The 26,243-nt window shown below is 36.4% G+C and overlaps 3 protein-coding genes across 3 annotated transcripts; 1 reads left to right on the forward strand and 2 right to left on the reverse strand.

Moving 5' to 3' along the window:
• The first annotated feature begins 76 nt into the window (after positions 1-76).
• On the forward strand, positions 77-2,822 carry LOC114527800. Its single transcript, XM_028549493.1, has 6 exons — positions 77-314; positions 809-1,261; positions 1,359-1,400; positions 1,863-1,934; positions 2,026-2,067; positions 2,383-2,822. The coding sequence occupies exons 1-6, from the start codon at positions 263-265 to the stop codon at positions 2,820-2,822; spliced, it is 1,101 nt and encodes a 366-aa protein (XP_028405294.1). The 5' UTR covers positions 77-262.
• Positions 2,823-7,187: 4,365 nt separating this feature from the next.
• On the reverse strand, positions 7,188-19,247 carry LOC114527836 (kinesin-like protein KIFC3). Its single transcript, XM_028549540.1, has 18 exons — positions 18,986-19,247; positions 18,290-18,349; positions 16,911-16,996; positions 15,989-16,414; positions 15,238-15,588; positions 14,572-14,637; positions 14,097-14,171; positions 13,707-13,772; positions 13,221-13,376; positions 12,932-13,054; positions 12,368-12,664; positions 12,002-12,106; positions 11,380-11,628; positions 10,942-11,071; positions 10,494-10,691; positions 9,713-9,861; positions 9,458-9,513; positions 7,188-8,734 (listed from the first exon to the last, which is right to left on the reverse strand). The coding sequence occupies exons 1-17, from the start codon at positions 19,080-19,082 to the stop codon at positions 9,466-9,468; spliced, it is 2,682 nt and encodes an 893-aa protein (XP_028405341.1). The 5' UTR covers positions 19,083-19,247; the 3' UTR covers positions 7,188-8,734; positions 9,458-9,465.
• Positions 19,248-20,293: 1,046 nt separating this feature from the next.
• Positions 20,294-21,568, reverse strand: LOC114527907 (dermatopontin-like). The gene is made up of 4 exons (XM_028549623.1): positions 21,458-21,568; positions 20,963-21,142; positions 20,696-20,894; positions 20,294-20,452 (listed from the first exon to the last, which is right to left on the reverse strand). Exons 1-4 carry the CDS (start codon positions 21,558-21,560, stop codon positions 20,413-20,415), a joined length of 522 nt encoding a protein of 173 aa, XP_028405424.1. The 5' UTR covers positions 21,561-21,568; the 3' UTR covers positions 20,294-20,412.
• Positions 21,569-26,243: the final 4,675 nt, after the last annotated feature.

A 26,243-nucleotide genomic window follows, 5' to 3' on the forward strand; every position in this document is an offset into this window, starting at 1 on the left:
AGATAATTACAAAGTCCTCGTACTCTAACGTCCATGCACTTAAAAGGAAATTAGATAGCTTTTTCTTGGGCGCGGGGGAAAATGGATTTTAAGAGCGTCCTTGACTGGAATTGAAGTTTATGCCAATCAACTTACAAGTATAGGTATTATATTATTAATGTACTCAGGTTGTTTGGGTTCATTTTACCGTCCTTGAGAGAGAGAATTAGATTTTTGATCGACGACCCCGCTCTAATTCATCGCCTGTTCCCGAGGATACACAATGGTACAAGTAATATGGTCGGTTTACGCTATCTTAATTTTTGTCCGAGAAGGTAAGTGGAATACCGTAGTTGAAGTTACATGCCTGCACAAACAGAGAAAAATTCTCTAAAGGTTGATGTTTCCCTGGCCCTAAATTTTTCTGAAATGAAGGTCCAAATATATTATGCTGAAAACATCATTTGGTTTAATTGATAAAAAAAATCGATTAATTTCATTTAATTTTCATTGTTGTGATTGTGCATGGTGAATTATAATTCGCACGATTGCTTATTTCAGCAACTCGTTTCATATAGACTATATATAGTAGCTGATATAGTAGATGAAATCATTATAGAATTCGCTCAACCCTCCCTCCTCTTGCTCTCACAAATCGAAAACTGCTACAAATTTTGACAGAAAATAAGAGTAAGATGCAATTCATATGCATATGGATAACAGAAAGAAAACTGCATGAGCGGTCAGCCGGCGTACGCGTGAATGAGAAAATCATGCACGTTTAGCGTTTAATCACGTTTAACACAAAACGTTTTCTCTTCATCAACAGTCCTTACCATAGAGCTGACCTGTGGTGTAAGATGGGAAAGCTTTGGCAATTCGTGTTATTTGTTCGTGCGGCAGGAAAGAAAAAATTGGGAAGACGCTCGTTCGCATTGCTTAATGAAAGGTGCAGATTTAGTTTCTCTGACAACTGAAGCCGAGATTCGCTTTTTGTATGATCATACGTGGTATATCAATAAAGATATTTGGATTGGACTGAATAAAATCAACAGAACGAAATTATCGAGCGACAGAGCATGGGTTTGGAGCAATGGGGATAAACGTACCATCGTAAAATGGTCTAAAAAAGAACCAAATGATTTAAAAGACCAGCACTGCGTTGAAATAGAAGAAGGGTCAATGTTTTGGAGGAATCAGGAATGCGATAAAAAGCGAGCGTGGATATGTGAGAAATCAAAACGCATCAATAATCCTTTTCCGTCATTGCAGAAACTCAAAGGTAATCTAAACCCAAAATGACCTTTTCGAAGCTACGATCTTGGTCTCTAATTCGTATATATTAATCGATTAATACGCAATTTTGACTTATTTTATAGCGCTTCTTCAGTTTGAAACAACCAAAGAAAATACAACTAAAGGTATATAAGCATTATGCCTGCATTCATGCACGCGCAGTCAGATACTTCCTAAAATATGAAGTATGCATGGTAGCTATAGCATTTTTAAACAATTTGAGCGCGAGAGTATTACAGTGATTTTCTACGATTGTTTTACCAAATACTTTATTTAGACTATTCTATAGAAAAATTTGAATGCAACGACATCATCCGGTAGTGGACTGATTATCACAAGTCGTACCTCACATCTTTAATTTACACTTGTATATCGCATACACTCACACAATCAATAAGTAACGCAGTTATACTTAACAATTACCGCATTCTCAACAGTGAATCAGTATAGTATAGTAAAGCCTAACTCCCTCGCGAACGCACAAACAGTTTTCCCAAGAATTGTCAATTCTGATAGTGATTGTTTTAACGAACAATCATGCAGGCTACTCTTTGAACTTATACGTGAACTCGACGTCATATTTTTAGCATTTAGGATAACAACGTCAACAAAAAAATACACCAATATCCAAGAATCGTTTATGTCGTCAACGCAAAAAGGTAAACGAAAACCTAAAATGACATTTTCGAAGTTCCCTTTTTATAGTCTCTATATAATTCAATATTCCTGCAATTTCGATTTATTTTACAGTGTTTCCCAAGATTGTGCCAACTAAAGAAAGTACAACTAAAGGTATATAATAAAAGCATTATGTCATTTATGTGCCATGCATCGCCACACAGTCAGATATATATCCTAAAACATGAAATATGGTAGCATTTTTAAACAATTTAAGCGCGGACAGGGCATCATGCAACATAATCCGAGACAAGAATTATCACAAGTCTTTAAAATATAAATTATTATATATATAATATAAATTATTACAAGTTTCACTTGTGTTAGTTGTGTATCCCATGCACCGGCTCGAGCTCATCGAATCTGTAGTAAAGCCAGCCCTGGCATGCAATGATTGTAAGTTTATATCTGTTTCCGTCATTCATATAGGTCAAACTACATTCGAGAATCCAAGCGTATTTTCCGTGAGAACAGCTCTTTACATATTCCTTCCCATCGTTCTGTTGGCATTGATAATTGTCATAATCGTAATTGTGCGCACGAAAAGACTGAGATCCAGCAAAAGAAAGGCTTCAAAGCAGGACCATCGAGACGACGGCCAAAAAATATCTAAAAAAGACTTGGGCGGACAAACTGACTCGAATCCCACGATTATCGATGATGCCGGATATGCACAATTACATCACAATCGGGAGCCAGAAAACGCTTACGCATCCCTGAACCTTTATGAGACCCCAGATGTGGATTATAATGGCCCTTACGTGATTTCCAACGATAGTCATAATAACTATATAAATGAACCAAATATATCCGCACCTCTTCGTAACCAGCGTTCTTCGTATGTGATCCCCTCAGCAGATTATGGCTAAGAATTTCCACATTAGATAGCTCATGTAGAGTTTATTTGCACAGAATGTAAATATAATGTGCTGTGGATTACTCATATAGTTATAGTAGCAGGTTGGCCTTAACATAATATCAACTATTGAAGGTATGCTTAAACTAGCTTTATATCGCAGTAGGTTTTGTGTCAAAAATTTATGCTCACGCACGTCGGCATTCCTCGGTGGAAACAACTAAAATATATCTTTTAATATATATATATTTTAATATATATATATAAATATATAATATATATATATAATATATATAATATATATATAATATATATATATAATATATATATATATATATATATAATATATATTATATTATATGTGTATAGAGATTTATAAAAATCGTATTTCACTGTCTAAATAAATTTCATGCAATTTGATTGGACGTACGATGTTTTTCACGTGTGAAAAAATGCCATACACGGCTTTTGATTGGACGTACGATATTCTTCACACGTGAAAAATTGTGGTATGTCATTTTGACGGCAATTTGTTTACATTTCTTTCAAGATGGCGTCGAAATATAGGAATGAGATTCAAAACATAATTCTCATATTCAATATTTTTACATTCAGCACATTCTCAAATCTTTCGAAAGAATGTCTATTGAACAAAATTACTTATATATACATGAAACAACTTAATTATATCTTTTAATATGCTGCATTTCTTCACTAATGTCTAATCTCTTTGTAAGAACGTCCACAAAACGGCTAGCCGTTATTTGAAATTACATATATATATATACATATATATAATATATATATATATATAATATAATATATATATATATATATAATATATATATATATATGTATATATATATAGTCGTTATCATTAAGGTTGTCACCTGGAAATATATATAAATACGTAAATATCGATCACGTGAATTGTACAGCATGCATATGTTAAATTTATGGGAAATCGTTGGACATCCGTCTTGAAAATTTCTTGCAACGAAATTTTCGACCTCTTTTTTATTGGCTCAATTTAAAGTGCTCACTTTCCTGATTAATTTCTGAAAACAGAATCAAAATTGGCTTTTTCAAAAAGATTTTTATAGCTCTCCAAAGTCGCGATTTTTGCCACTTCCTGTGCGAACTTTTGCTCCACCATATTGTTTGCTCCACCATATTGGTTTGTGACGTAGAAAAGAGTACCGATTCTTAGCATAGTGTAGAAATAATAGAGTTCAGTTGCCTTGTCGATGAAAAAACTGTGTTTCTCCCGACTAACAATTTCCTAACAGTCTTATTCTATATTGAATAAGACATGCAATGTGAACACCTATATATAGCCCTCATACATATATATTGCTAGACCTGTGAAATGTGCATAATGCCAAGATTTGTTATTCATGTTGACTCTCTTAAATTCGTTCGAAGATATTTAGCTTTTGTTCAGTTACCAATTCTCCAAGATCGTCTTACGAAGGACTATGCGGCACAACATATACATGTATATATATATATATATATATATATTATATATATAATATAATATATATATATATATAATATATATATATATATATATATATATTTGAACAATATAGTGAACACACTTTCTTAAAAAATTGAATAATTAAATCGTGTTATTTCGAACGGTTTAATACAGAAAAACAGAAACAAAACCGTATTTTGTAAACTTATATTTTCAACCTTCAGTTGAATACTTTTGTTTCAAAGTTTGTCGCCCTTTCGGTGCACTTTCGTGTGATTTTATCAAGGAAAACTTGAATTTCATCGTCGCTTAACCTCCCAAATCTTGCCGCCATTAGGTTACTCTACTATAGACATGCAGATATGAGCTAATATCTGTCTAGTATATAGAGAGCCAATCAGATTGCACGTTAGCTTATATCCTGCGCTTTTGTATATAATAAGCATCAATTATCTAACAAGTACCTTAATTGCTTTCAGATAGTGAATCGGTATGCATTCATTTATCAATTTTAATCGAAGGTTGGCAAGGTTCGTATAGTTCAGTTGAGACGGCTTACCCGCAATGGTAGAAGGCACGTGGTCAGTTTTTCTTATCTTTTTAGTACTGGTCAAAATTAATACTGGTAAGTGATACCTATTCGATATTGTTCGAAATTCTTGCATCATCATGCAGTCCTCTTTTATGTGCGATATAGTAATATAGCGTTCGATATTTTGGCTTTCTAGCTAACAGTTTTATATGACTTTCCTTTCCTGAAACACTGAATTCCGTATCGTAACTTGAACTGACATATATACTCCATATCAATGATTTTTATAATATCAGGAGGAGCGAGGGAGTCAGCACTCGAAGTTTCATTATAGGATATGTTGACATTTCATATAATGTATATATAGTCTAGTGCAAAATTGTTGTATAGATGTGTACCAACTATGTATACTTTTTTTAAAGGTTCGACATTTACAAATCGGCCGTAACGAACTGCACGCTGGTGATCATGCACAGTGAATATAATGTTATAGATGCAAGTAATTAACTCCCTCGCCCCCCCCTCGATATTATTAAGAAATTTAATTCCTCTATTAATCAGAGGGTCAAAATATTAAAGATACCCAGCGCTGGTAATCAACAAGGTGAATAACTAGTATACACAAAACTAGATTTGCGAGTTAACGAGTCTAAATTTGCAAGAACTCATCTTTCCTCGTGACGTTCATGCAGGGCTTATAAGGTTTAATACTTAATTTAGAAAGGCAACCTTTGTTAAGTAAGCTGCAGATGCCACACAAAGAGGGCATGTGATCGTCAAAACAAACCGGCCATGCTTTCCTCCTCTTTCTATTGATATTATTCTATAACTGACATACAAGATATACATATAGCGGCCACGAATGAAATATTTTCGTAAAGATTTGGTATTTGCATGCTGTGTGTATAATTCACACGCCTTTTCGTCATGTGATAAATAAAGACAAACTGTTCATCAAGGAGCCCACTCCAGTAGAATAAGTGTTGATTTTAGTATTTAGGCTGCCTTTTAATCGATATTTCTGAGAAAGAAACAAAGAAATATATTGGCTTGTGCAATAAACACAAGAAACATTTTAAAAAATAAGTCATTTAAATGTGTTTGCAAGGCGATAATGGTAATTTTCTCTACTTCTACCGTAAACCTTTTAACGGAAGATAACCTTTATAATCATATCAAATATCTGAATTGATACCTGGATTCATGTGCGATTTAATAAACACCGTGGCTTTTAGTTTCGAAGTGAAATGATTGCGGTTCCCACGTTACGAAATTTGAAACACGTTCGGCATTGTCTTTGAATCGCACGGTAAACGGAACGATAGCCAGGGTCACAAACTTTCGAAAGGACCGGAGAATTTTGACGACAGTGTGGTTAGCACAACATGAGGCATTCATTTTAATCGCATCACGACCATGGTGAGCGTCACCTTCAGATGCATTGCATATGCACAAAAATAAAAGTGTTTTTACTTCCGTTCACAGTTGTCCCCGTCGAAGCAAAATGTCCTGATAAATGGAAAGGTTTTGGCAATTGGTGTTATCTATTCGTCACACCCGGTTCGAATTATAAACCTGAACAAACTACTTGGAAAAGTGCTCGTTCGTTTTGCTTGGGAAAAAGAGCTGATTTAGTGTCTCTGACGACTAAAGAAGAAGTTAAATTCGTATACGGTCACACAAAGAACTTGAATTACAATTTCTGGATTGGATTGAATAGGACCATAATTACTACGTCATGGTTAGCAAACCTAGCTATATATAATGATTTTTTATTTTAATTGTAGGTTACTGCGCACCTCCAGCATTGCCGCGGTTTTGAACCTAGTATAGCTCAGCATGCACATGCATATGACAACTTTGAAGCTATTATTGTATTGCCTAACCACCCATTGTACTGACTACATTTCTGATAGGACATCTAAGCTTGGTCAATGGATTTGGAGCAATGGGGATAAATTTGTTATTAAGAGATGGAAAAAAACACCTTCTGACGATAAGAATGAGAATTGTGCTGAAATTTTGAAGAAGTCCTTCTACTGGAATAACACAGATTGTAACAAGAAGCGAGCATGGATATGCGAGAAGCCCAAAGTTATCACGAACACTCACAGCCCAACAACAAGTATGTAATTATTAAGGCAGATATTTGTTTTTTCCGAAAGCTTTGCTATTATATTAAGAAAACTTTAGGACTTAAACTCAATTGCCTATAATGACTTACCCTATCTCGCAAGTTTGTGCAGAAAGTACAGGATTATATAACGTTTTGAGGAAATATTGAAGTCAAACATTTACATTTAAAATATTTATTAGTGGCAGCCAGATCTAGCATAGTTCAATGACAACGTAGTGTACTTGTCATAGGAAAAATTGTGTACTTGTCAAAGTTGGGCGTACAGACAAACAATTAAAACTTGCCACATAAAAACTTGTCATCGAAAACTTGCTTGTCTGTAAGAGGCTTAATCTATATATGCATGCTTCCCGAATATAGTTCCGCGTTCCTTACATTTGTACCTTCTTGCTATTCTACCCATGGTAACACATTTTGAATGAAATTTTAATATTATACATCAAGGGTCTCAATGAACTAAACCTCGATCAACCCCCTACAAGCATATATGTGATAACGACTGTAGCTATATACAGTATACCCAACAACGTTTCGCACATACTGTTGAAGTCCACCATAAAATAACAATAATTAGATATCTGTATAAGTTTATCTCTCACAATCTGTATGATCTCGTTTTTTGCATGCCAGCATCCTGCCGGTTATATCCGGTGTTGTTATCCGTATACGTATAGCATTTATTGTACTGCTGAATGCGTATACCTTATTCCACTCATTTTACACGTTTCCAGGATATATAACCGGAACATCACCGAAAAAGGCGAATCCTACGACAAAGAGCGTAAATGTCCGAAACTCTGGTAAGCTATTGGCGCGGGCGGGAGAGCGTAGGTAGAAGAGCCCTGCCTGCGAGGTTGTTGCGATCCATGTTTATACTTTATATAAAGATATTTTTCCTGCAGCCACGGCAATAACAACAAAGGAGGACGAGGAAGCGACGAAACCAGCGAAGGGTATGATCGCAGATATTTTTCCAAGTAATAACCATCATGAAAGAAAAGCTTCTTTCTTCATCGTATTTAAAGACCAGGCAGGGGCCGGTTGTTCAAAAGTCGGTTAGCTTAATCCCGGGTTAAAGCAAATATTTACATTAATTTTTTTAATCGCGTGTTTCGCTTGCTCACAAGTTGAATATCTTTTTTCATAAATATTTTCTGGACCGATATAGAAGTCATGTTTTTTAAAGCTTTAAAACGAACAGTGGTACAGAAGCACACAAACTAAAACACTAGATTAAAATTTTAACCCAGGATTAGCGCTAATCTAGCTTTGAACAACTGGCCCTTGTACGGAATCTGAGAAAAATGTAAGGTTTACATTCAATTGTATTTTCCTTGCTAGACGGATCTCCCGACAAAGATTCCAACTCCATGTCAGGAAGTACGGCCCTTTTCATCTTTCTTCCAATGATTCTGTTGGCACTAATCATCCTCATAGTCGTACTTGTGGCCAAGAAGCGGCGGCCAGGCGGGATAAGGTCTCCAAGACCTGCCGATATCACATCCCAAGGAAGAAGAAGAGAAACTGACAGAGTCAGAGAGGCGGAAATCCCGGAAAATAACAATCCCAACTATTTGGATAATGAGGGATACACGGATTTGCAACACAATCGTGACCCAGAAAATGACTATAAATCTCTTAACTATTACGAAATTCCCGATTACACGTCTGAAGGACCCTACGTGGTAGCCAATGACAACGAAGCCCGGATTCCACCGCGGGTTAATGAACAGCGACCGTTTTCGTATGTGATTCCCCTAGAAAGTCAGGATTCTGAAATACCAGACAACAAATAATTTAGAAGGTATGATTCAGTTTTAGAAAAACCCAATTTGACCAGCCGGCAATTGAAAAAAGTACAAAGGAAAATATGATTCGAAGATTAACAGCTGGAACAACAGTGATGACATTATATGTGGTTAAGTATCATGAAGGTTGGCACGGTAATATTATATAATTTGTCACGTTCATAAGTATTCTTTATATAATGTTTCATACGAAATTTAAAAAGCACCTTCGCGTGTTTTAAATATTACATAGCCTGATGATGATGAGGGGTAAAAAGTTTCTTTTATTATTAAATAAAACACTCTTAAAGAAATTTTGGATTACTTGTTCAAGTTCAAACTAAGATGTTTACGTATTTTAACCTTGAACAATGGATAAAACAATATGGATGATATAAAATCACACGCAGCGAGTTTGCGAGTTGGTTTGCACACCGTTCCGTAGTTCGTCCCAATCCCGTATTTATACTATCCGACGGATGGTGGGTCAAGACGAACTATCATTTAAAATTCGTCTAAATAGACGAATTATATACTTCGTGTTGACGGGTGATCCGTCTGTTTGCCCGTGTTTACACACAGACGAACTAGAAGACGAACTATCTTTTACTTGCCCAGGTTCGCGTAAACGGATGATCCGTATCTAGTATAACTCAGGTCAATATGCTGTACCCAGATTCTAATTTATTCTCTATTATATCTTTCTTACCTTGCCTGTTACCTCCTTGGCGTCACATTTCTCTTGGATTTGCTCGGCGTAACGGGCTGAAAAGTTAATTATTGACATATATTCTAAAGTGTTACCCAGGAATTTCGTTTTAGACCAATCAGCAAGTTTGTTTACATTTTCAATAACCCATTTTGACTAAATTTTAAAACGAAATTTCACCATGTTTTACCGAAACTGCTTGTAAATTCATACATCTGGATCATATTTAAACAAACAAAGATTTAATTAACTCACCTTCGGTTCACCAGACTCGACTTTTTTCGTTGCTTGACCTAATTCCACCATTCGCACTCGTTGGGCAAAATTTAAACTGCACAAAGTTTCACCAACATTCTTAAGTGCTGGCGAGACTTGAACGACCATTAGTGTCTTGGAATCACCACCTAAATTTCAAACACATAAAAAATTACTAGTAAGTGCGTTGTTTTAAAATATCCCCACTAAAATAGCACGATTGCTCTGGCAAGAGAGGCTAATTTCTACAATCAGTATAGCGTAGCCAGCCTGAAGTTTTGTCCCGCTATGCTAATATTTTGGCGTTCATTAACTGTGAAAACAATAATTTTCTAAAGACTTCTAATAAGTCGAAATTTACATAGCGGGACAAAATCGTCAGGCCGGCTACGCCATGCATGGCAGGCTTATTTGCAGTCATCCGATGGCAATGTTTCTTAATTCTTAAAGGCCGTTTACACTTTGCGATTTTGCGATTTTATGTGCGATTTCTTCTTTTGATAGATGCGAATGAGCGAATTAGTTACTGATGTTCAAAAAGAGCTATTATTAATCTGAACATTCAGCGTGACTAATTTTTCGTTCACATCTGTCAAAAGAAGAAAATCGCAGCAAAAATCGTAAGTGTAAACGGGCCTTAAAGGTAAAATCTAAAGTCGGGTCGGCGAATTGGTTCCGAATTCAAAATGGCTTAAATTTTTTGGACACGAACTCTATAGTTGAGATGTAACGCGACCCAGAATGGGTTGTCATAATTTTAGAAATACAACATTTATCCTACCCAACGAATCTTGAAGAAGAAACGTCAGCTTTGAATTTCTGTACGGAACATGACCATGTTTATTCTTCAAGGCGTGGATGACGTCACCGAGGGACGAAAGGGATTTGTTTATATTTTGAGCTTCTTTCATTCTCAGTCCTTCCGAGCCACTCTTGTTAACACGTTCACTCCCAGCCAGATCCACCAAGTTGAGTTTACCTACACGCAAAGCAAGAGGTTTACAGTTCTGACACATGGTTTTTGTCACTTCTTAGGCCCTCGCAAACAATACTTGCATCATCTTAAAATACGACCTCGGTTTTATGCAGAGATCACATCCTCACTGAGATGACATTTTCTTTTAAAATAAGCTAACGGATTTTTAAAGTTTGTGCTTGAAGAAATCAATGCGAAATACTTACTATGCCGGCAACGAGACAATTTACAAATCCAAAAAAGCATCGTTTACCTGTCACAGTTGTTCCCGTTGCTTCATGGGTACCACTGACTGTTACACGTAGTATTGCATGAGATCGACTGGAGTGTTCGTTCATGTTTGTAATTGCTGTGGCTCTGTTTCTTTTGCCCAAAGTGAACAGCTTAAATATAAGAATGGTATTTGAATACACTTCCACTATATTTCACAAGTATTTATGTCTGAACTTGACTGTTCTCAGTTCCACGGTATAGTCATGCAAATTTTCAGCATTCGGTCTCTTGCTAGAAAATCCAGTCTCAAGATTCAACTCGTAGATTTTCAGTAGTAGGAAATTTATTTGGTGTTCGACCAAAAAGAGAATGTATAAAGGTAAACCAATAGAACCGGGATTTATTAAACGAGTTCCAAAATGAAATTTTATAGGAGTTAATAACATTTATTGAATTAACATTATGCCATCGTATGTACCTCATTTACATGGTCAATATTTTCCACTTGAAAATCTGTAAGACCTCGCACGTGATTGAGCCCGTCCGCGCCGAGTTTCATTTCCAGCTTCTGCGTCTGCTCGGACGACAGAAGATCCCGTATGGTCTCGTTGTAGATCTCCAAGACATTGACTGAAACCGAGTAGACCCAGTCCCTCGATCTTGCCTCAATGCTATCGAAGAGGTGGCGGAGAGCCCGCTGGTTTATTCCAGGATTGTCAGCAGGACCCTAAGAAATAAAACGAGAAAAAATAATTAGACATCACATAATTCATAGTATATGTATTGTTAAGAGAGCGTTCATTATTTATAACTGGAGTTGGCACGAAAGAGAAATGGTTTGCATATATGTATAATAAGCATTTTTCTGAGCTATTAAAAGTTGGTAAATAGTTCTCTCAAACGAAACTATTTTCAATTAAACTTGGTTGAACAAAATATGGAAATCTCCTGTTTACCAAAGGTTCATTTTAGGAAATCCGTACGTACAAAGAAAATATAAAACTTATCTTCCTTTTCCCTTTACCCACTACACTTGAAACAATCCTCTCCACATTTCCCTCAGAAACGATATTAGAAATTGCAATGACGTCATTTCTCACCTCCATTGTAAACGTCTTCCCACTTCCAGTCTGGCCATAGGCAAATATGCAAATGTTGTAGCCGTCCAGACATGAAACGACGAGCTCTTCAACTTCCGAAAATACCTAAATAAGAGAATTCAGCTGATTGGTCTGAAACAAAAATTCCTCCTTGTTCAGCCATATTCAAGGTTCCAATGCAGGCCTAATCTCCCTTTAGGCGGGCCAAATCATCTTATAAAACACACGCGAAAGAACGACCTCTAAAGGGTGCGCGATGATATATTCACATTTGATCTGATAATCTTCAGTCTTTAGCGCGAAGAAAATATTTAATTATTTTTATATACACGCTCATATGCTCTCTATAAGAATGTTATCTCGTACCTGTTCCTGCGTTGATGTTGGCTGAAAAACTCTCTCCATCTCAAAATGTTTTACAGTGCCCTTGTTGTCAACGCTCAGAACGCTGTCATCACTATGATCGAAGGATATGGTCGAATTTTGGGATGAAGCTCGAACACCGTCTTCGGAAATGAACGGCCGCACTCGGCAATACACTCGGATATTGCCTTTGAGGTCAACAAGTTCATTGTGAAGACGTTTCCTAAGCTTCATCTCTTTGATATATCGTCTCTCCAGATCCTTGTTATCTTCGCTGATAGCGGCTAACTTCTCGATGATCTAATTTGGCAATAATTAAGATATTATATATCGTAACTACATGTAACTGTCGTTTCGGACTGCAGAAAGTTTTGCGATCGCTTTCTTTCGAAATGTGTTCAGTCAAGCATAACGTATGGGACATGCAAGATCCATCTAATTGCATGTCTGTATTTCAAAGGAAAGCGAGCTATCGCAAAAAGTCAATCGCGCGATATTTTGCACTGAAAGGAAATCCGCCTTAGTATCTACTCTAACACTCACCTTGACTATAAACATAGTACTCACCTTTTTATAAGTATCTCGGCATATTGGCTTGAGAGAGGTGGTGAAAGTAGAACATGCGCTATTGAGCTCTTGCTGACATCTCCGCAAATCCTGCGACTCTTTCATAAGATTGAGACAATTTTCCTGCACAGAAAAATAATTAATAATACAGTGGAAAGCATGTTAACCGAGAGTTATAAAATCTACAAAGCAACACACCGTGTGTCTTCTCGGGGAAAAATTCATTGAGCAGAAATAAGTACATATAATTAAGGGCATCCTTTCTGTATTGTATTCATGTGTGCATTACCTGCAAACTCCGGTACAGTTTTCTGAGACCGCCCGTCGTTCTCTCAGCTTCTAATTTTACTTCCTCGATCTCCACTTGCTTTTCCATAGACATACGTTCAATTTCATGCCGACATCTCTCCTTTACACCCGCAATTTCCCTCTCTATTTCGCTAACCTGCATAAATTATCATAAATGCACGAATTAAACAAGTAGTACGTGCTATATATAAACCTATATCGGTTAATTGATTGAATTTTTAGGATAAAGTATAATTTTCAATGGGATCTTGAATGAGGTACGAAAATAAAATCCGAAACCAAATTACCTATACTATGAGCAGCTGAGAGTAAGTCTGTAAAGTCTGATTGGGAAATGTATAAAATGTGGAAAACATGCAGAATTCGGTACCTTATTCCTATCACTTATTTCAATACTATAAGGGCCTTCAAAAAGGAAAATAAGGTTGTTGATCATATCAAGAAAAACAGGCTATTATAAACCCACCTTTGAAGCATGCTCCGCCTTTAATTGTGTTAATTCATTCATCCTTTCTGACTCTAATTCTTGGACCTGTACCAAATTAAGCAAAAAAATAGCGTAACTAAATCTTCAACAGATTTCCAAGTAAATGAGTTAAGGGAAAACCGGCTTTACTCATTGCAATTAAAATGTTTTTTCTGAATGCTCAGGTGTTGGAAAAGTATAATTGAGAAGAAAAATTCCTGGATTAGTTCTTCGTGTATATAAGCAATGATCTTTATATTAATGCACCTGTCTGCAACAATTGTAAATCTTGCCATCCTGCGGGTTTTGCAAAATATTCGTATACAAGCTTCTAGAAAGAAACGTTATTGTTTCCCTTTTTTCCCGGAAGGCACCCATGCACACACGTACCTTTAAATTATGCTCTGCTTTTGTTTGTTCCAATTCACTCTTCTGTCTTAACTGTCGCGATTCTAGTTCTTGTATCTGTCACAAAAGTATAATTCCATATAATTTGACATGCTCTCTTTGCTACACTCGTTTTTTAATTGCTCTCTTTGAGTGCCCTCTGCTAGTTTCAGTAGAATGGATTGGTAAACATTTCTGTTGCAAATGGTCAGTTACATTTAATAACACGCGGGCATTAACACGCTCGGTATAGTGGTTCTTAATATTTTCGCGATGCTCACTCAAGACATTTACCCGTCACACCAAACTAGAACGATCACCGTGAGACGGTAAAACTCGATGAACACTGTGACCATAAATTCGGTGTGCATAGTGTCGGGGTCGACCTTATTCCTATCACTTATTTCAATGCTATATAGCGACCTCGAAAAAGGAAAATAAGGTTGTTGACCTCATTAAGAAAAACAGGCTAACCCACCATTGAAGCATGCTCCGTCTTTAATTGTGTTAATTCATTCATCCTTTCCGACTCTAATTCTTGGACCTAAAACAAACAAAAAAATTAGCGTAACAAAATCCTCAACAGATTTCCAAGAAACTGAGTTAAGGGACTCAGAATGTCGTAAGTACGGTTGTCCTTGCATATACTCACTGATCTCAGAATACACCGGATACACCAGGTGAAATTTTGTTTAAAACTAATCGGCATATATTTGTCTACATTTTTCAGGCGAAGCCAATCAGAATGTCTAAATTTTTAATACTTCATGTAAAATGATGAATAATGTATCTTTTTACCGGAAGTATTAAAAATTTATGTATTCGGATTGGGTTAGGGAAAACGAAAGCAAACATGCTGATTGGCCTACTACGAAATTCTCCCTTGTTCACTGGATATATTTTCAAAATTCATTTAAATGTTGGGCTTCAGTTTGCATCGCAGGTTTTAAATCAATCAAGTCAGTATGTTTTAATAAATCAATCTGGGGCCGGTTGTTCGAAAGGTGGATAAGTCGCTATCCAAAGGATAACTCGCTACCAACGCATACGTTTTATCCAGCGTGTGATTTGAGTTGCACGAAGCTTGGATAACTTTATCCAGCTTTCGAATCTAGCCCAGATCAGGATATTAACATGCACCCACCTTTGCATTATGTTCGGCCTTTGTCTTTGCGAGTAGTGCTTCGACTTTCCTGTTTTGACTGACAGCTTCCTCTAACTCTCTCTTCAACTCTTCTGAGACGACTTGCACGGTTCGAACCTGGACTTTGGGCGGTGTTGCCGCAAGATTTACATATTTTGACTCGGCATCACGCATCTTTTTACTCGTTGTTCTCACATCATCTTCCAATCTTCGGATTTCGTCACGCAAGCTCTCTTGGGTTTTCCACATCTCGTTTTCCAGATCTTTTTTCTCTTGCCTAAGAGACTTGTTTTGCTCCTCAAGGCGAGCGATACGTCCAGAAGAGACATCGATGTTCTCTTTTCCTACGTCCTGAAATAGCACGAGACCGTTAGGGTGGATTTCCTCTAACAGAGATATAGTTCGCAATCGAAATAATTGAATATTTTCTTTGGAATTTAACCGCATAAATAAATTAGTTCAAAATGACTCAGTGCTCACAATTCAAGTTCGCTAGCGAACTATTTCTCTGCATGTAAGTGGAAATTAATCCACCCTTAAGAAAGCAGTGAAGTAGGGATCGCGATCGACGGTCGAGTTTAAAATTCGAATATTTTTACGATGTTCCTATTCCTGGAAAAATATATTGAGATTTGAGCTGGCAGCCCCATCATGTTGTTGAAGACCTAAGAGATCTCCCGTAATGATTCTTCGCATGACAATATAACTACATGCAGACGATGCAGTTACCATATGTAGCTAATTACTATACCTGCTCGGAAATAGATTTCATTTTCCTAATCTCGATTTGTAAATCTGAGATTTGGTTTCGATATTTTGATGCGTTGTCCATCGCCTCTTCTTTCGCTACTTCTAGTTCTGATTGTGCAACGAGCGTGCACTCGGTAAGCTTCGCTTTCTCTTCGTGTAAAGTCGTGATGCTTTCGACTAATCGATCTATTCCGGGCAGAGCCGCAGCGGTGGCTTTAGTTCCCTTTCCTTTTTTCTTTCCCTTTGCCCCTTGAGCCTCAAGTGTTTTCTCGTGTTCAGAAAGCATTTCCTGCAAATCTGTAATCAATTTATCTTTTTGCTCAATGAAAACTTCGTGGGTTCTTTTCATGATTTTCATTTGAGATTTTTTGTTTTGCTCTGTCTTGTTGAGGCGCGATTTGTAGCTGGCTGTCTTGTCTGTCAATGCCTGCAGTTGCGGAAAGTAATCATTATGACATGTATACATGAAAGCACTCTTTGCTGACTCAACGGGCCGTTGTACGAAACTTTGACAGCGCTCGCTGTTTGATTCCCCGCGAATAGTGGTAATTATTGAAGAGTACTAAAATTATATGCAGACAATGACCATTCCCGGGCCTTTACACTAATATTGAGAAATGTAGGAATTTATTTCGGAATTTTTTTGTGAATTAATATATTACCCGCGAAAAAACATTATTACATTTACAGGGCTATAATTATATTCGCGCGTATGTATATTAAATAAGTTCATAATATCAAATTCTCTGTGTTATCACTCTTTTCAATTATATTTCGAAACCAAACTTTCAAATCTTACTAGCTATAATACTAGCATGTTTTTATATATTCGCCGTCGCGTGTACTAGCTGGCCCGTATTAATATATTAATTAATGTGTACTAGTGCGTAAACAGGTCCCGAATATGGCATATATATGCATACCTTAAGTTTCAATAGTAGATCCTCACGTTGTTTGTCCTTTTTCTGAATTTCCACCTGAAGCGACTGTAGCTCCACCATGATTGTTACTATCAAATCAAACTTATATATTGAAGATGTCCAGTCCGTGATCTTAATGCCTCCCCCCCACGAATCTTATTTTGCCCACCCACCAGAAGTCCTTTTTCTCCATTTAATACAATCTAATCTGTGAAGTGGGCAAAGGATTGAAGTAAATTCAAAATCATATATATATATATATATATATATATATATATATATATATATATATATATATATATATATATATTATATATATATATATATATACTTTGGAAAACGCATTGCATGGAAAGAAGCGGATTTATTCCACATTTTGTACGTCAGATATTATTACCCGCCTATTTTCATATATTCACATCAGCCTCGTACCCAGGCGCTTTATTGGAAAACATAACTTAGGCTACATTCAGCGTAATTTAGAGATCTGTGGCTAAGATGTGCGAGCGCGAAGGGGTGCTTGGGGATGACGCGACAGGAGAGCCAAGCTTCATTTGCCGCGTCCTCACCAAGCACCCCTGCGCGCTCGCACATCTTAGCCACAGATCTCTATATTACGCTGAATGCAGCCTTTATGTTTTCGAATAAAGCACCTGCATGGGTACGAGGCTGTATTCACATCTAGCAGAATCTGACTGTGAAAGTGAGCATGAAACCGTAGAGCTGACGGTAACATGAAATCAGAGTATAATTACAAAAACATTTTTGAGGGAGTGACTAGTGTATCCCCCTGAATTTCAGGCAACACCAAAAGCATGCTGAAATCCATCCTTGCACTATATTAGCAATATATGGTCCACTAGCAATAATGAAGTGAGTTGACAAACATATGAGGTATGTACATAGGTGTCACACCCCTGGCTCACACATTAAAATGTGCATGCATCCCTTATGATGATCACATTGACTAGAGATTGAAGAAAATTATGCTTGTACCAGCTTTAGCAGGGATCAAAGCTAGCTACCTTTCAAAATTGAATTTTGCTTTAAATATATCTCTGCAAGGCCTTGAAAATGCCATATAATGAATGTTTTTGCAGTCTATATATATATATATATATATATATATATATATATATATATATATATATATATATTTATATATATATATATATATATATTTATATATAGGTTGATCTTCAAACAGTTGATTAATGAAACATTATGCACACCATTTACATAGGATTAATATATACTGAACTAGCAGAATTATATTACTAGAATTCATAGGTAAAAAAATGCTAAGTAATGTTATAATCAAATAAATGAAACTATCTGACAGTCAATGGTTATAATTAAACTTTGAGTACATTTATAATTACCATTGTTAGACAACTGATCTACTTCTGGTTCTTCGTCTGATGTGTCATCTGTTGAATCATCTAATAAACAAGAAATCTGTACTCAACACATATAGTTATGTAATTGTCAAGCAGTCAGAACTAGTCAGTTCATTTAATTGCTTATATACTATTCTAAACATTTTGTAATTAGACTGCCTTAAATAATTTGTGCCAAAATTAACTAAATAATTAATTGCCTCTCCAGTGCATAATAGGCATCTAACACTGTGCAATATATGCCTACATACACTGATTAACTTAAAATATTTTGCTATTTAGTATTGAGTATCAATGGGGGAAAGATTTATAGGAATGTTGCTACCCAGGTCAGAGTGATTGCTGGGGAACACTATATTCTAATAATATTGCTCTACCTTGGACTGGAGTATTAAAGTTGAATGTCTCATACATTACATACTATGAACATGTAGGGATTCAGAATAACTGATATCAAAATATGTTGAAAATTAGGCGTGTAACATACAAAAAGGATGTATAAACTAATAAACTGCTATAAGGAGGAAATGAAAGTTTCTTCACTACAATGGAATTTTAATCTGTGAAATTTGATGCGATTTCTGGTGGGCAACACGTAATGTTTTATATTTTTACATTAAAACAATATATTTTTACAAGCGAGACTCATAAACATAAGATTTAAAGCTCTCCTCTTACCATCTTCGAAGCCCAATTCGCTTCGCCACATCTCATCTCTCGACGGAGAGGGGTGATTGAATGAAGGTTTATATGTTTTGGGTCCTTTAAATTCCATGGCTTTAAATCATTTAATAATAAACTACCCGCGTTCAGAAACGAATCAAGCTAGAATTAAATCAGAGTCAAGCGAACTCAAATCCAAGCGAAGGTTTCTGAAGGTTTTATCAGGAAACTTACAACACAAGTACACAACCAAAAGAACAACCGACATTACCGACATTAAAATTCCTTCTGATACTAATTATTTTTTAAAAATTCTTCTAAAACATGATTTGTTATTCGTTACTATGGAAGCGCCAATCACAATCGTCAATCGTCAAACAGCAGCGGCACAAGATATCATCAAAGACGCGCGACTTGCGATTATCATTATCGATAATTCCTGCCTAGTAAACCCAAATCACGTGAATTTATCATTGAGATTAGCTTAGGATTACGGTTATATTTGGGCTAACTCTGACCCTAATCAACCATAAACCTAATCAGAGTTAAATACTATAAACATAGAAAATGTACCATGCTATGCGGTTGTAACAATATAGGCATAGGAAATAGGAATTTTCTCATGATCTATGCTTTTATTTTGATTGTATCACGTAGTTTTCCTACTTGTAATCGAAATGGTTTAGCATCAGTAATTGACCGAGATATGGTTCATACATTATAGCCTACAGACATCCGAAAAGAGAAGAAAATTGGAGCTTCTATAGTCTGAATACAGACTAATCGGTCCAGTTGTTCTGAATCTGCTACATTCAACCAGGGAAGACAGAACTGGGAGTGTTGATTAAAACTACATGCTTTAAACAGCTATCGAGCTTAGCACAATCGTCATGCAGGCGAAAATCTAACTCACCGAAATCATTCAACGAAAGAGCACACACAAAATGACACAATATAATCACGTAAGTATAATAAAAAATGTGAATAACCGACACGTTGGCTTCACTCAGTGATAGCAGTAAATTAAACTCTATATGTATGAAAGATTTACTCAAAAGTTGAAGGTGCAGGCGTACTTCCAGCGTTCCTATCCCCCGGTCCATACCACGATAGTGACAGTAGGGATGAGAAAGGTAAGGGAGCTAGGGAAGCGATGCCAAGGAATGCGAAGGTAAGGCTGACACTACGAATGACTCAATTCTCAATTTGACGATTGTGAATATAGTGCCGAGTTTGATTTGAATCAAGGCCGATATAATGTTTTCAAAAATCCCATATTCCAATATTAAAACACTTCCATAATTTCAGTGCGTCAGTATACAAAAAAGTAGGGTAAAAAGCACGGAACAGACAAACAAAACTCAACTGTCCTTTACTAATCCCAACTACAGGTTCTCTACTACAATTCTTGCCGCAAAACTTGGTGTGATAGAAAAACCCATTCATAACTTCTTCTTTATATCAAACTTCCATCGCCTGTCCCTGGAAAAACAAACAAGCATAATTACTTTGACCCAAGTGCAAAACAAATTGAAAACGTCAATATTATTGCTTGCAAAAACCTTCCTAGGCCACTAATCTGAGACCTTAGGCTACCATCTGCATGCCCATATATCATGCAACCCTGACTAAAAGCAATGGCGATCACATATGATATGACTACACTAACTACCATTCCGGCCAAATATATATACTTTCTGAATTACGAAATCAGTTCCAACTTACTCGTAGCCGGCTCCATTCGTATGGTGACTGTACACTCCTGTTATGAACTCTCCATTTTTCACTGTGTACTTAAAGTTTTCTCTGTTTCCATTCACATAGTCGGTGGTATACTCATTCCCGAGAGAATCCTCTGTCTCGCAGCATCTAAACGCGAACCTTCGATCAGAGCTTGTGCGACTATATCCAGATGCCTCCATTCCTGGTCATGAAAAAAATATTCGTACAAGGATAAGGTCAATGCAACTAATTTTCATTCAACTCATTTACCTGTGATGATCCCTTTTTTACAGTCGAAATTCACGTCTTCATCAAAACCATTTACTATATCTGTCCAGAAGCACGCGTATAGTCGGAGAGGAGATGGTGCGCATTCCAGTACCCATTTACGATCAGATGTTCCTCTAATCCAGTGATATGTGCTTGAAATCCAAGATAACTGTTGTCCATCTACGTGTCGAGGCAGGGAAAGATTGGAATGTTATAGGAATTATGATTGATTATTCCAGTTGCGTAAAGGGTCAGCACGTTAACATGCTTGAGGATATGCATGCTTGAGGCTAATGCTCAATGTTAAATTTAATGCTTATAGTGAATTGTCGATCAGGCTACAGCAAAAAGTCGTGGTGGTGTGCAAAATAATTGACCTCACCCCCTAAATTGGCATAGTTAACATGATAAAACATTGAAAACTTCATGTACGGAAAATAGAATCGGAACGTTAGTGAGTGACTATACAAATGTAATCATATAATTACTTCTTACCTGGACATCCTCTTACCCATCGAGAGACCAAGGACGTCTCATGCAAACCGCTCACCAGTCCATTAACAGCAAGTATATAGATCAGTAGGCGAATAGTAAACATCGTCGTGATCTATATATAGGTAAGTGTGCAGAAATGTTTATGCAATTCTTCTTTTTGATAGTTTCATTATGCATGTGTTTTTTGCTTTGATGATTTTGAAGTGACTGCATCATCTTCGTGATACATGTCCGTGCAAAACTGTCAAATAGACTCCAGTCGATCGACTAAGATAATGCTGCATTCAATTATCCCACCTTCGAAAGCTACGAAATATATATTGTTCTAGACGATCCATTTTACCGATCGGTCGAATCGATCGACTTAAATGTATTCGCGACATGTGTCAATTCAATGTTTTTCAATAAATGAAACACTCAATATATCACTTCAATGTAGTGTTGCCTCGTTCTTGAAAAACACTCAACATTTTACTTCAGTGTAGTTTTGCATCGTTCTCAATAAATGAAACACTCAACATATCACTTCAATGTACTACCATTGCACCGTTCTCAAGAAACAGGATTCTATGCACTGGAACAGCTTACAATGAATACAATTGCATATAAATGCTATGAATATCTAAGAGTGATCATATCATGTCAAAATTCAGAGTGATATTATCTGTACATCCAAAACTCATGCAAGATACCAATAAGATTCTACCTTGAACCAACAAATAATTTTTAATAGTTTTTTTTTAGTTAGTGAGTGTGTTTTAGAAATCAAATAGGGAATGACATGACAACTCACCTCAAAGAATATAACGAGAGCTCTTCACGACAGCCACGTTCAACAGTAATGCTTCGGGATGAATGGGATACGATACATTTTAATATTCGCTGAATCACTTAATTAACATTACGGTCGACTTCTGTATATTGTTCTAGGTGCGTGTTTCATGCTTGCATGAATAAAACACCCCCTACTTGTGTACAAGGGTCATTTCGCAACACTGTAAAGATCGATATGAAAGCCACTTGAATTAGGCACTAATTTTAATCACAATTCTGCTCTGTGGGGTCAAAACAATCTCAGTAGGAATTACGGTCTGTAGCTCGAAAGGGTTTTGCTTTGCGAATGAACACATGCATGCATTATGGGAACATGTGATTTATCGTACTATTTTGCCTGCTTATAGAGGCAGCTTTTCACCTTGTGTGCATGCTCAGTGCATGGCATAACCACTGCGAAATTGGTTATTCTTTCTATAATATACCCGCGAAAAGAAAATGTCATACATGTTCAAATCCAACAAGTAGAGACAGTTGTTTATACTTTGTAATGCTATCTGCAATATCTACTAATGCAAAGCAGTTTGTAGTTTTATAAACATGCACCTTCCCTTTGTGGGTTTATGCACAATTATAAAGCTTTCTATTTGGAAGTTGTCAAACTGAAATACTTCGATGATTATGTAACCGGGACTGGAAAGTTGATACGAAACTACACATGCATATTTGCTTCCAAGCCGACCGATGAACAGTGAACAACTAACTCATTTCAATCACCGAGTCTCGATTTCAAGGTGACCACTCCCGGGACCTATCACGTCACAGGAACCCAAGAATGCATGGGTAATGTGTGAAAAATTTGCCATTCTGGAGCGGTCGTTTGCCAACATCATCTTCTGCTCATCTGATTCATTCTGAGTTACTTTTCAAAAAACAAATACTGTATATAAAAAATTATAAGGTATTTTGCGATGTAACGAAATATCAAGTGGAATATCATACCGAACGCGGCGAAGGCAAGAAATATAAGACAAGTTATGAGACGATAATAACGGTCCAGGAAATCTGTCATCTAATTTATATCCTACTGTCCTATACTATATATATATATTATCCTATTGCCCTGGTTTATACGTTGAATTTAGAGCGCGTGAAATGCCAAACAACCTACTGTTTTCTTCACGCAACTTGCACTGCAATTCTATACTTCTGAGGCATCTAAAGTTGACACTGAAATACGAACATTTTTTACGATCTCCTAACGTCTTCTTAGAATTTCGAATACTCGTTACTATAATTAACATCCCTCGAAATTATAATTGTAGGCAAGTTGCAAGGAAAATTATATAGTGCATGTGACAACGCCTTAGTGCTTTAAATTAATTGCATTAATTTAGACATTTCATACGTCAATTTGAATACGTAAATTCAAAAAGTATTTAGAAAACTGTTCATGTTTCTGTATCATGTCTTACTGAAATCTCTACCGGACAGTTGCATGCCTTAAGGTAGAAATCTATTTAGTTCAATGAAATTACTACCACATTAAATTGAGTCGCTATCTTTACATTTATAGTAAGAATTAGGCTTTTATTTCGTGCATTTTATTCGTTTTGATGTTCATTGGCGGAAAAAAAATTAATTTATAAAAAAATACACAATTGTAATACCCGAAAATTTGCATAGCGGAGGTATGCCAGGCTGGCTACGCCACAGGAAATATCTCTAGGGCTCTGTTTACGACCGCATTATGGTCACAAAACTATGGCTATAGCTATGTCAAAGCGAGTTTTATCCCCAAAAGTATGATAGCATGATATTCTTAACATGATCTGCCATATGAAAACGTTCTGGGGACAGAGATACCGTTAAACTGATGTTGTGACCATTTGAGTCCGCGGTATAGTGTGACGGGTTTAAGGGTTCTTTTGCTCAAAGTGCATATTTTTATTGTGGGGCATACAGCATGCTATAGAAGAGCCAGGACAAAGAACTATTACAACAAACATTTCTCCTTCTCTTTATGAAATCCTGCATTTAGGAATTTTCCCTAGAAATGAAAGTGCTGAATATTACCTTAAGAAAAAAGGATCGTTCACCGTTTGGGGCCCACGATCATTTTTTCAAGATCGGGAGATTGCGTGTTGCATTGGTACCCTTCCGACAAAGAACCGTGTCAAACATGTTATGCTAGAGCACTGATGTGCGACGCACTGTAATGCATAATAGGAAACACATATTAAGAAAGATGCATGCCAGGAGATACTTGATGGAGGTCTTGATTGTACAGGGTGTCTCAAAAAAAACGCAACCACTTAATATTCTAAAATTCATATTGTTTATAAGCTCAATAGATTTTATGCCCCTGGGATTTTAAAATGGCTTCTAATCGTACAGTTTAACTGCTAATAGTCAAATCAGCTAAACTAATAATGGTGCTGCTAACAACCGAACAACGAGTTTTTATTGTCAACCTTATAAAATAAGTTGTAAGTAAAATTTTACTCGTTAAATACTTTCAATTCAGCTCGTTGGTTTACGCACCTAACTTTGTTTACCGACGATTGTGCCGCTAGAATATGATTACAAGCTTTCTCGCATTCCAGGGGCCAAACGTCTTTTGTGTTGTAGAACAAAGAGGATATTCATGAATATTAAGTGGTTGCGTTTTTTTTTATACACCCTGTAGAAGACATCCTGACAGAGATTTCAAGTGGTCTTTTGAAATGTGTGCAGTCAAGCACAGGTGCTTAGGGATTTCATTTCACTACCTCTTGTTATCCAAAATGAATTTTGCAAATATTACAACTTTTCTCAAGCCCGAAACAACACTAAAATGGGTCACCATCATACTAAATTCATCCGTCCTCTGCATCGGTAGTTTGAGCCTTGAGGACGGATAAAATTGGGTTTGGGTATCATTGTTAGCCGTGCCAACTAATTGAGTGTAGTGTAATATCGTCATACTATTATAAAGCGATTAGAAATATGACTATTATAGCTGACTGATGTAGATCGGTAGGCGCATTATAGGTTTCGTTTAAAAGTAGTTGTTCTTACGACATGCATGAATAGACAATTAACTTTCTTCTGAGGCAACTATATTGCTATATCGTAACCTTATTGGACAACATAAATATATACGCTGCGTCTATGACAGCTCTTCTATTTATCGATCCCTGAGCGTCGCCGGGAAAAGATTTTTTGGACAAACTGATCCTTGTTAATATCATCACTCACGCTCACCCTCTGCATAGACACCTATCGCACCTATGCGAATTAACCTATCAATTTCATATCCTCGCCCTAAGTATATTACATGAAGGTCAGCAGATGGATGTAAGATCATGGAAAGAGCTTGTGATTCTGGATATAGAATAACCACTAGAATTAGAGTGCATGTGTCTGGTGACCTTGCTTGCATATAGCTATTTATGAACAAGTTCGTTTGTTGGGAAACATCCGAGAAATATTACAAGAGTGCTGATTTGCGACAGACTGCAATTCCCTCCCAATCATTGATGTTGCCATCATGAAAGACGCCAAGAGTGCTGTGTGCGATAAAGTGTGACACCCCTCCCAAAATTATCCTTGGCATAACAATGTAGAAAGAATCCCGACAAAGATAGATAGATAGATAGATAGATAGATAGATAGATAGATAGATAGATAGATAGATAGATAGATAGATAGATAGATAGATAGATAGATAGATAGATAGATAGATAGATAGATAGATAGATAGATAGATAGATAGATAGATAGATAGATAGATAGATAGATAGATAGATAGATAGATAGATAGATAGATAGATAGATAGATAGATAAAACCTTTATTTTGATAGGGTAGTCTCATCAGACCACAACTGGTCTGTTATCAACGAGAGCCCTATATAAACTACAATAATTTCTCTAATGTTAAAAACTACGCTACATGCAACTATTAACTATGATATAAATGTAATATGGTAAGTTAAAATCCAAAAAAATTGAAAGTATCTAGCAACTGTC

The sequence above is a fragment of the Dendronephthya gigantea genome, unplaced genomic scaffold, assembly GCF_004324835.1.
Source record: "Dendronephthya gigantea isolate DGI-Jeju-01 unplaced genomic scaffold, DenGig_1.0 000047F, whole genome shotgun sequence".
NCBI classification, from domain to species: Eukaryota; Metazoa; Cnidaria; class Anthozoa; order Malacalcyonacea; family Nephtheidae; genus Dendronephthya; species Dendronephthya gigantea.